This window comes from Passer montanus, unplaced genomic scaffold (genome assembly GCF_014805655.1).
Source record: "Passer montanus isolate IOZ18808 unplaced genomic scaffold, ASM1480565v1 scaffold45, whole genome shotgun sequence".
NCBI lineage: Eukaryota > Metazoa > Chordata > Aves > Passeriformes > Passeridae > Passer > Passer montanus.
In genome coordinates, this window is record NW_024369373.1 from 2,632,506 (window position 1) to 2,645,048 (window position 12,543).

The 12,543-nt window shown below is 42.6% G+C and overlaps 1 protein-coding gene across 1 annotated transcript in view; it reads right to left on the bottom strand.

The window, feature by feature from the left end:
* The window catches only part of CDYL2 (chromodomain Y like 2), a 59,867-nt gene extending 49,123 nt beyond the window's left edge, over positions 1–10,744 (bottom strand). The window contains exon 1 of the mRNA XM_039721418.1: positions 10,424–10,744. Coding sequence (XP_039577352.1) covers positions 10,424–10,447 — 24 coding nt within the window. The 5' untranslated portion in view covers positions 10,448–10,744. The remainder of the gene's footprint in view (positions 1–10,423) is intronic.
* Between the last annotated feature and the right edge of the window lie 1,799 nt (positions 10,745–12,543).

Consider the following 12,543-nt stretch of genomic DNA (forward strand, 5'->3'; position numbering starts at 1 on the left):
TACACAAAGTCAGAGAAGTGGTCATTTTGCACTTCCACTGTAAAAAATGAAAGAAACAAAATACCCTAAAACCCACACACAAAAACACACGCCCAGAAATAATTTCTTTTTTATTTTTATTGCTTCTTTCAGTTTCCTGTCACTTTTATCACTGTTTCATACCATGCATTTTGCTGACTGTACAAACACTGCATACTGCAGTGATGTATTAATCTGCAGCAAACAGTAGCATAAGGTCTGTAATAGTGACCACACGAATAGAACACTGTCAAGTTCTTCATCATCTCCACCATGTCCTTTTCTGACTGTTGTAGTACAGTACATTGGTTCTGACTTGTCAGCACAGTACAAAATGATGAACCAGTGCTAATATTTACTGGACACAAGTTTTTTCTCAACTTTCCCAATTTTCAGATTGTGGAAAGCTTGAGTTTATGCCCCTGGACTCTATTACAGACTCTTGCTTCCAGTTACTGCAGACAAATCACAAAGTTCTTGCCCCTCCTCAGCCAGTATTTATCATTTCTTCAAGAACTTTCAGGTTATTTCTCCTGGAATCATGTGAAGTCATTTTTGAACATAAATGCAGTTTTCCCTCTAATTCCTGGTATTTAATTTGGGATCTAAAATTTCCCTCCTCCTCCCTGTATAGCTTTCAATATGAGTCACATTCCTATTTCATTTGAAACTTTGCTATGTTGCACCATTGCTGAACCCAAGTTTCCTACTTCCCCTGCTTATGTAGAGATAAATTCAGTCACTTCCCATCAACGAAGGTCTTCCCGTGCTGTGTCATCCTAAATTCATGCATTCCCATTTGCACTGCAGTCTGCTATTCCTCCCTTACATTAATCACCAAAACACTTTGTGATCAACATCTTTGCAGTTTCTCTCAGAACCCATTTACAAGCCCTGTAAGCATTACTGTGCCTTTTCCTTCCATGTGAACCCAGCATTTCTCCAGCACCTTTCCTGTCAGATTTCCTATGCTAAAATACCTGAACCTTATCACAAAAGATTTCTGGAAGACAAATTCATTAGGTGCATTAATGTAATTTCATATTATGCAAAATTGTCCCTTCCCCAAAAAATGAAAAATATGAGAGCAAATTCCAACTGTGTAACATTTAAAGGCAAGTCCATTAGCAGAGTCAAACAAATGTTACAAAGTAGTCTGCAAAAAAATTATGCAATGTCACACTTTATTTTAAGATCTCTCACATTACTAAGAATAATAAGATACATGAGCAACGCTCTTTCCTTTGTTGCAGTGACTGCCAAGTGATGTCACAGAAAAGTTCATTGTATATGTGTGAAAGAATTTGACAGGTCAGGCTGGTCAGTTAGAAATGAGACTGTTTATATGTCAGTATATTAATAATCACCATTTCTGGAAAAAACCAAACCCCCAACAACAGAATAGCCACTTGATGGGTTTGTTGAAAGTTAATTAAAAGTTAGTGGCTTTTTGATGTATATTCAGGTAAGGCAGACTGACAATTCTGTACAGTATTAAGGAAGTCTATGAATCTGATCCAAAACCATAAATGTGGGAAAGCTGTGGATAAACCCTTTTAGATGCTGAAATGCTTTTCTCATAGGAGAAACCTTGTTTTGTTCATCAGAAACATATTATTCCATTAATGTAACTTTCCAGTAACATTGACTCAATCATTTGCCTCATGCCATGCATTTACTGGAATGTTTTCTAGTTTATCTTTAACCCCTTAGGTCCAGTTATTAAGCAGAGCTACACAAGGAGCCAAAACTTCATTTTTATTACAAAATTTTGATTCAATATTACTTTATTACCTCCTTTCTTCTTCTACTCTTTTGTTGTCTTGTACCACACACTGCAACTTGTTAGAAGTCTGGAATAGGCTGCCCTGGACAGTGGAGGAATCAGCATCCTTGGAGGTGTTCAAAAGGTACTTGGGGTCACAACTTAGAGATGAAGATGGTGCTGCTGGGTTAATGGTTGGACTCAATGGTCTCAGAACACTTTTCCAAACTTAATGATTCTGTGATTCTAAATCTAGATGGTGAGGGCTCTAAAGCAGAAACCAAACCCACTATTCAGTTTTGTCTTTTGCTTTGCAAAGATATAAATTCACAAGGGTTAGGGATTAGAATACTGGGATTCAGCTTGTAAGGCTTGTGTGTTTGTGATCTCTGCAGACCATATCAACACCTTAGTCAATAACTATGTTTGTTTAATGACTGTAGTAAGTACAAAACTAAGAACTGCCATACGAGGTCAGACTAAAGGTCCACTTAGCTCAACGTGTTGTATATTCAAACAGAAATTAGTATTGGATGCTTAGGAAACAGCATCTATGGAATAAGTGCTGCCCTTGCTCTGCCCTCACAGTTTCTCATGATTAGCAGTTTAAAGATTGGTTTGTGCTGAAAAGTATAAAGGGATCAATCTGCCAAGAACCTGTTTTACCATTCTTTGAAACCTTTTACAATTCCGATTTTCACAACATCCCATGGCAAAGAGTTCCAAGATTTAAATACTTTAAAGTATTTCCTTTGTCTCCATCACTTACCTAATTATTTCCTTTGCCGCATATTTTTTCTTGCACAATGAGAAATAGCATTCATCTCTGACTTAACTGAACATCCCCCATCTGTCTTTTCTACACCATTCAATCACTTTACCCAGCCAGAAAATTTTCATAAGGTGTCATTTCAGTGACAGCCACTCCATCCCCTGCAACACCCTGATGGTCCTTCTCTGCATCACTTCCAGTTCTGTGTCTCCTGCTCTACTCTGCTCTACTGCAGAGGTAGAAGCACCATGTTCCCCAGGGACACAAGGATGAACATCTTCTCTTTTATTCTCAATAGCTTTTTTAATAACATACAAACTTCTGTTTGCCAGAAGTCTGGTCCCGTGGACAGGACACCCATTAGAAGCCGAAACACATTTTCTGGTTTGGTTTCATTGGAAGGGAGTGCAGCTCTCCACGACAGTGCTGTGATGCAAGCAGAGGGATCACAGGGAGATTCACTTCAAAAGCATGCACGTGATCCAAGTTAAAATACTAACACGGACACACCCAGAAACCTCCCATGATGACTCCAAGATTTCTCCAGAATAGTAACATGTTCTTCAGGGCTCATTTTTATGCATGTATAGTCAGGATTATTTTTCCTTTGATCATTAGCTTGCATTTGTAAGCATTGAATTTCAGTTGCTGTCATTCAGCTCTTCACTGCCAACTTTTGTCTTGACAATTACAATAATAATAATAATCTATAAATTATCAGGAGTAAACATGATTATTTTCAAGTAATTGATGGCTCTGTTTTACAACACAGGTCCCATTACCAGTGTCTGAAACCTCTATTCAAGGACACCTCTCTGTAAACCAGGTGGTCTAAGAGATGACCTAACCTTCTGAACCACAGTTTGGTTTTGTTACCAGCTGCTCCTGTGGGATCTTACAAAAAGGTTTTTTGAAAAACCCTTTACACCAGCCAGAGTCATTCTCCTCTAAATATTGACCCTAAGATCTGTGAGATGGCCTATAAAATGTTAACTCTTGTCCAAACCAAGACATGTTCACATGTATCTTCTAATTCTATTTCTTTTGACAGGTGATACTAATCTGTATGCAATGGTGCTCGGACTCAGCGCTATGTACTCCCTCATATTCCTTCTTAATCCATTTGGTATGAGCACATATAAGTGATTAATATAAGATGATTTCACCAAACCCCAACAAAATTTAAATAAATTCACTGAAGAACCTGAAGGAAGAAAATATCCTCATTGTTTCTGGTTTGCTCCGCTGAAGGAATGGGGTGCAAATTTTGTGGGTATTCTATGAGATATTCTATCTAGGAAAGCTCAAGTAGGGGAATTGCCATTTTCAGACAGAAGTGTCTTTCTGACAGATGTTTTAAATGGTTTTATTTTAGTGTTGTGTTGTAGTCTCCTGCTCATACTACCCTTTACCATTTTGCAAGAATCAGTCTAATTCCTCTTTTTAGCGAGGCATGAGAAGGATCATTCTTTTATACACAGGTCAATCATATCAATTTCTTGTGAAAGTCCTTAGAGATCTAATAGATTTGCAGGAATATTTTATATCAGGACTCGTAATGAGATAGTATTGAAATAGTATTGTAATCTACATTTGCTCTGTGTAATAGAAGAAAACAGACTCAAGTGTATTTCCTTTTAGTGTTACAATATTACCAATGTAGAGTTTTACTAGTAAACAAAGAGTGTGGCATTGTAATTCAACAGGCAGAAACGATGAATTTCCTTTTGTCAAAACCAAAATATTTGCATTTGCATGAATGTACATTACAAACATTTGACTTTAATTATATTGTTCTAATATTTTGAATACAAGAAACAGTTAACTATTTAATATTTTTTTTGCCAGTATCAGGATGCCAGTGCCATAAAATGTGCTGCAAAAATGATCTGAATAATATATGGAAAAAAAGGAACAACAAAAAAGGATTGCACTGATGAAAATGTACAAAGCCAAGAAACTGTACTAATGCTAGAAGTCAAATGAATGGACAAAGAAATGCTATTTACAACATAGCTGGCCATCACAATCACTCCATTGATTAAAAAAAAATAATTAGCCCATTTCCTTCAATATTACACCACATTTAAATTTTGCCATTATTTGAGCTGTCTCTCTCAAAATATTTTAACTTCCAGAAGCAATTACTAAGCAATGAGTTTATTGCTGGATTTTAATATTCAATCAAAGACCAGCCCAAAATAAAGCAGTGTATTTGTCATTCAGGAGGTATTACAAAAAATGATGCAATTTTAATCTTTGGATAGTCATGGGCACTGAACCTGGACACTGAAGGGAAGGAAGCCTGTTCAGTTCAGTGGCTTTGGTGGCACCTTCACTTCAAATGTTCAGGTTTTTAAGAGTGACAAGGGTGTATTTCAGTGTCCCTCCCAAGCAGCAGCACACTTAAGACTTATACCTTGAAGCAAGCTACACTCGAGCCAGATAAAACACTTTATCAAGATTGTAACAAGAAATTAATTGGTTTTGGGTGTCCCAAAATATTCTCAGCAGTTTACAGTGTAATGAGGAAGTTGGGCTTGTGGTTACAGTGATGATGTAGGTAAACAAGACAGTCATGGGCACTGCAATGTTCCATATGCAGCTCTGAACTGGAATTTCTTATTAAGACAATGAATACTGCCAGAGTTATCCAGGTCTGCTTTTGAACCTTGCTTGGTAACTTTAATTTAGAGAAGTCCCATGACGTGGGCAGAGGGGACCTCTGCTTAACTCTTTGTTACCATCTTTATACTTCAATCTATACCTCAGATGATTGCCCAGTTTAGGATTGAGGAATGCAGTCTGCACTGCAAATCACACCACATTTGGAACAGAGTCCTGAAAACTTTCATTAGGCAACAAAATTTCTGGATTTCTACCTACTGAAGTTAATACTGCTCTGAGGTTACTTGATTTTGAGGACAGTTGTCTTCTAAACACTGATTTTGACAACAGATCAGTGATAATGTATTCATAAATAGCTGACTGCCCAAAATAGTTGTTAGTAAAGCTTTTCCACTACAAAAAATTGAAAAGGTGTTACTTACAGACAACCAAATCTTAGAGCTTGTGAGTGCCAGCTCAGTATTACTGAAATCAGCATTGCATCCACAGTTTGCCAGTGCACAGAAGGAGTAGGTGCTTAACTCTTCTATGTTCCCCAAATCCTGTATCAAGCCACTGTTTTCTGCTTGTGAAGTCAGTCCTATTCCTTCACCGCAGAGCAGTTGTATCAATACAGAGGCTGATTTGAGAAATAATAACCTTTACTAAAATACACCATCTCCTTCCAAGTCACCTCTGTCTTAGAAAATATACATGTGAAATAATTAAAAAATAGATTTCTGCTTTTCAGTTCAATAAGCAGGTTTAAGCATGTATCTCTGCTAAAAAGTTACTCCATTGAAAGAGATGCAAGATGGAAAGCACAATGCCCAAAACCTTGCATTTCCTTGTAAAGCAAAGATTATTTTCTAAACCCTGCATCTCAAGCCAAACCGTGCATCCAAAAGTTCAACCCAGTTCTCTCCCATCTGCATGTCTCCACATGTCACAGGGATTCAGCAGCCCAAACAGTGCCATTATTATCTTCAAGTTTTGACTTTGCTGGTACCTGAGTGCAGGTATAAATGGGAAATGTTGCAATTATCTGGAAGTATGTTATCTTTCTAGTGGATCATGTGAGCTGAAATAAACTGCAGCTCATTCTTACACTGCTGATTAAACAGACTAAGATTGAATTGAAATGTGTCACTGTGGTGGACATGCTCCTAGCCATGGGCATTGCATCATTTCAGTGAGAAAATGCTATTTTAAAAAATGTCATTCTTGCCTTCAATGCAATAACTATTGAGTTTTAAAGACTGGTTTTGTTATTGTGATCCAGAAATGTGTACATGTTAAGTCCCCTTCAGAGAACTGGGTGTAATCTTTAGATCACTTATCAGAGGTGTAATACAATCTGACACAAAGGTAAAATACCACTTTAGATTTCAGCTTCCTCACCCCTGAAAGTCTAATGGTGTTCATTGCATACCACCCCCACCAAAATATTAAATTAAAAAAAGCATCAAGATGTGTTTAAAGAGCATCTCTGTAACACTGATAACTGGTTCACATATTCATCAGTAAAGGAGGTTTTTATTGCAGTAAAAAAGATGCTCTGGGCTCAGAAAAAAAAGTTAGGAGCACAGTTCATATGGATTTTTTTTCCCCTCTACAGCCATCTCACAGACTTAAAATACCAGAGTCTGTGAGATAACTGTCTAGGTTCAGGTAATGTACATGAAATTGTACATGAAAAATAAAAAATGTTACTTCAAGTTACTGTAAACTTTAATGTGAAATCAACAAAGTTGGGATTTAAAAGTAAGTACATTTCCCTTTCTGTCTGTTGCCGAAATGAACGAGTGTTTCCTGTCAATGTATCCAACAGAGTATTGAAAAAAACAAGGCAAACCAGGGCAGCCTTACTGAAGACTACTCTGAAGACCCTTTTTGCCAATCCTTTATTTTCAGATTATTATTTCTACAGAAACATGCACCTTAGGTCTTTAATATTTAACAGGTTACCTCTTAAGAGGAAAAGCACGGGGAAAAAAAAAGGAATAGTCCATGACACTTTCACCCACTCATAAAAGCTTGAAATCATAAGCACATGAAAGTCAAGCAAAGCCAAACCAGAATTTCATATAGCCTGAGAATTACACTAAAACATACACCATACTCTTTACTGGTAAAGGGAAAAAAACGTACTTAAAACCATCAAAACTAACACCTACATTTTACCATATAATGGAATAATTAGCTGTAAAGTGTCTTGGTTCTACCACACAGGTCTAGAACTGACCACCAGGAAACACAGAACTCCTAATGGGTGTTCTTTTGCTTCTAGAATAAATCGGTGCCTGTTTCACACTCCTAACCTAAATGTAATAGGAGGAATTACAGATGATTAAAAGCCATTTCTAACTGGAAAAAGGCACCTACCTAACCAAACACTGAGGTTATTTTGTCTGTGATCTTATTTTGCTTCAATATAAAGGCAGTAATTGAATTTATCTTTAAGTTTAGAAGGTTGAAAAGCCTTTTAAAATGACATGACAGTAGGAAATGAATGAACTGACAGGATAATATGCACATCTATGTCTAAAACTTCAAAATTTATAAAAGTTTCTTGGGCACCACCAAAGTATGATGAGTTCATACAGGCAATATACACACTGCACTTTTTCCATGTGCTTTATCAGGGCTTCTACGTCGTGATTGGCTTTAAAAATAATTTTTCAGCCAGTATTACATTCTCCAAATTGCAGAGCTAATTACTGGTCTTTCTTTATGAAGTTCAGTAAGAATCCTTGAAGGATTTGGATTTTACTGGATATTACTAATGAGTGAAAGGGGAATCAGGAGTGCACTATACCTTTGGAATGTCACCATTAGATCCAAATTGTTTATTTACACCCACAGTCCCAAATTATTTCAAGGTAAAATCCTGAAAATGTTTAATGGTTATCTTGTCATCCACATAACATTTTACTTGTTCAAGAACTTGTACTGCTCTGAGCACTTCATCTCACTTGCAAACTGGTGTGGGACATCCGAGCTCTAAGAGCTTCTTTCTAATAAATCCCCTGGGTGCACCTGCTTTTTGGGAAGGGGAAAAAGCAGGGAGGCAAAACTGAGTAATCTTTTAGATGAGCCACTACCATCCACACAGTTGCTACCTATTAGACATACAAACTCTTCAGCTTTCTAGACATTTCTTCTGACCTCTGTCATGGAGAACTTCCCAGTGAAGATACAAAATGCAAAATGCAAATGGATTGATAACTGAAGCCCTGCACACATTTTTGCCACATGCAGATGAAGATTTTACACTATGACCAGTTGAGGTAATTTTCCAAACACCTCACACAACAAGAAAGGAACAGCCATACTTCTTCCACCTACCTGTTCTGGTGGAGACAATTCTTCCATATTGTACAATGATAAGCAACAGTATTTCGAGTGGAGTAACAAAGAAAGGAAGTGATTCAGAGGCTTTGAAGCACAGTACCAAAAATTCATTCCTCCATGCAGATGCCTGCGAAGAGACTGCTTGCAAACTGGGCTGTTGGTCTGCTCCCTCACAGAACACACCAGGTGAGCACTTCAGCAACCTCACTTGGATGTCATACAGTGACACTGCCCACTTCCAGCTACCAAATGCCATCATCTTACAACACAAAGATCATAAAACAGCAGAATTTTTTAACGATGAGTCAGAGGTAAACCAGCATGGCTACCATTAGCCTAAGACATACTAGCTTTACTTCTTTCTAGAACTAATCTAAATGTCTAAAGAAAACGCAAACCACACCAGGCAAAGGTCTTCTATGCAGCCCAGAAGCTACTAATCCTAAAATTGTATCGCTAACTTTTTTGGGTCAAAGTTGTTCTTCACGGAACTCCCACTGGCTGTTCTGGAGTCACAACAGCAATACAGCTGACACACAATATCCTTAAAATTACAAATTAAATGACAGATACTGCAAAATGGAGGGGGGGTGAGGAGGCCAATGACACTATCCAGATCATCATGTACTTCCGATAATTTAACACCACGTAGAGTTTAAGTGCTGCTCACTTCAGAGGAGGTGTGTGTCACAGTAAAATACCACCCTAACAGAGCAATGTTATCCCTTAGCTGTGACCTCTGCTAAAGACTTTGAAAGACAATGACAAAGTGAAAACTGTCTACGTGAAACCTGTCAGATCCTGCACTTCTTGCACTTGAGTCCCTACAGCTGATCATCAAGATCATCAAACGGAGAGTAAGTCCAACCATGTCCAACCAACCACAGCAGCAGTTCTACACCCAAGCACACCCTGATGGTTGAGCAGCACCTATCACTGGCACACAGCTCCAACTGGAAGGTGATGTTTTCTGTCCTAGCTCTTAAACTGTGCACTCCAGAGAACCTCAATGCAAACAGCCATTTCACCAGGAAATGTGGAGCCTGAGGAGGTGCTCCAGACCACGAAGTGTAGGACATCCAGTCATGTTTGGTGTTTTTAACATTTCCATCCCGGTTCCGCTTACTGGAAGTGCATATTTCAAACACCCATGTCCAGCCTGTTTTATTTTTCATTTCAGCTCTCTCCCTTCTTCTCCTCTGGCGTGGCAAGAGTGCCTAGACTCGTTCTCATTTGGGGCATTGGAACTGGGTGCCGGAGGTCAAAATTCGCCTGGGTCTCGCCCGCCGGCTCCTTTTCCCCTGCCTGTCCCCGACCCGGCGGCGGTCCCCGATGCTGCCCCGCCGCTGTCGCGGCCGGGGGGCAGCGCACGCCGGGCTGCGGGGCCGGGGGCCGCCNCCGCCAAACTTTGCGGCCCGCGGGGAGCCGGGGCCCGGCCCGGCCGCCGCCCCCGCCGCCCCCGCAGCACCCCGGGCAGGAGGTGAAGCAACCTGGCGCCGGCTCCTGCACTTTGCACAGCGGGCGCAGAGCCGCCTCCATCCCTGCGCCTCCCGGCAGCGCTAAGGCGCATTTTTTCGCACTAATCTGCACATTCAGCACGTCCAGAGCGCCTATGACTTTACCTGGACTTTCTCCACTCTCCGGGCTCATCACACCGCGATCGCCTCCCCATCCTACCGCTAACTCTCGCTCTCCTTCACTCCTTCCTCCTTCCCTCTTGCAAGGCCTGCTAAGATCAAGCCCGATGGAAAGTAGAGAGAGAAAGAGAAAGAGAGAGGCAGCGGGAAGGGAGGGGAGCCGCTCCATCCCTCCCTGCCCCCCCCCCCGGGCACACACGCCAGCCCTTTTCCCCCCGGCGCCCCGGCCGGCGCCCCCCCGCCGCCCGCCCGCCCCGCGGCCCCCGGTACCTCGTAAAGGTCCCCCGAAGCCATGCTGGGGTGCGGGACTGGGCTCCTCCGCGCCGTCTCCCTCTCTCCACCTCTCCCGCTCCCCCACTCGCTCTCTCTGTTGAGTAAACTGTGTTTTGCAGAATGACAGGCTTTGGGGCTGGCTGTGCGCAGAATCAGAGGCGAGGAGAGCGGAGAGGCAGGCGGCGGGGCTGGCGTAACCAGCAGCAGCAGCAGCTCGGGCGCACAGCGCCGGGAGCCGCGTCTCCCCCGCGGCGGCGGGGCCGGCGCCCCCCGCCCTCCCCTCACACCCCGCCCGCCGCCGCCGCCTCCCGCGCCGGGCGGGGAGAGGCGGGCGCGGGGCCTCGGGCGGCCCTGCTGGCACCTTCCGCCCCCCGGCGCCGCGTGGCCGCCCATGGCCATCGCCGAGGGAGCCGAGCGGGCGGCAGCGCCCGAGGAGCGTGGGCCCGGGCAGCGCTCGGGGACACCTCATTGCCGGGCACGGCGATGCCTCTCCCGCTGTCCCCCAGCCGTTCTGTAGGTTCACCAGCCCACTCGGGGGTATGAAGGCCAGCGGCCTCCCGCCACCTGCCCTTCACGTGAAGGCGGTGGCCGGAATTTTGAAGTGACTGGGGGGCGTGCGGCGACACGCAGCCATCAGTCATCGCCACTTTAGAGCCTCCAATGTCATTTCTTGGAGGAAAAATGCCGCCTTATGGCCACTGGCATCCCCACCATGCTTACCTGAGAGATGGGGAACATGTGAAGGTGAGGCCGAGTGAGCCGGGCAGCGCCTTGCCTGACCAGCGGCCTTCGCCGGGCATCACCTGAGGAGCTTCTCTCACAGGAATCCGGGCCTGAGTGACCCGAGCCCGGACACATTCAAGAGCGGTCTGGATGCAATCCTGTGCCACATGCTCTAGCATGACCCTAGAGCAGGCTGGTTGGAGCAGATGACCCACTAGGGTTTCTTCCACCATAAGTGATGCTGTCAAACAGTGATTCTGTGAAGAGGAATGAGCGTATGGTGATGAGAAGCCGCACTTTGCAGCAGTGATGGACTCCAGAGGAGGCAGGAGCTGGGGTGTGGCAAAGAACCCTGAGTGAGATGCTGGGACCAGTGAAAAGGTAAGGACTGCTCCCTGTGGCGGCTGATGAACACCACGTCATGTTCCTGCGGCTTCGGGCTGTGGAGGATGTGCTTCTCCAGGTAAAGTGTTGAGTGTCCTCTCGATGTTTTATTTATTGGTAGGAAGGAGCACCATGAGGGTGTTCTCTGACCAGCTCTTCACACCTTGGCTCTGTAGCCAGCCAGCTCTAGTTGTTACTGAGTTTCAGAGTCACTGTTCTCACCTCACAGCAGACCTGTGGCAGCCATTCCCTGTAACCTGGGATCAGTGGTGGTTGTATGGTCTGGCTTTGCCACGGTTGTGGCGTTTGTTCATCTTCTTGTGTTTGTCATTTTCCCTTCTTGATTTTCCATGTGAATGTGAGAATTTGCACTGCTCAGAGCACAGGTTGGAGAGGGTTATTGAATGTGATAATCGTTAATAAAAGTCGCTGGTATTGAGCACTGAATTATTTCCAAAATTTTATTTATGACCAAAAATCCTGCTGTGGTTCAAGTGATGTGAAGCCAAAGAGTCTTCTGGCTGACAGGATTCCTTTTAAAAATATGAATATTGGGTATTTTGAGCATTGTCACTTTTTATTGTGAAAGTAGGAAAAACGCATGCACATCCAGCTCTTGCTTGACCCCATGTCCTGAACTGTGAATATTACCTCTGGTGATTATGAACTTGCCAGCTAACCAGTTTAGTATTGACTGAGAGTTCAATAAAAACTATCTAATGGTAATTTGGAGCTCAAAGACGTTTATGGTTTGTGTGGTCTGCAGAGGTGATGTTGGACTCCCAAGGACAAGACATTTTTTTTACCTGACTGTGGTAACTGGAGAGTTGTTCTTTGCTTTCCAATTTGCCAGCAATACTTGGATTGTTGGCATTTGGTATTTGAAGAGTAAAATGTTGAAAAGATAAAGAAATACTGTAAACTACCCATGCGTAGTAATTAATGTAGCAAATACTTCTTAATTCCCAAGCAGTGCATTATTTAATAATCACACCCCGTGGTTTCTTCTT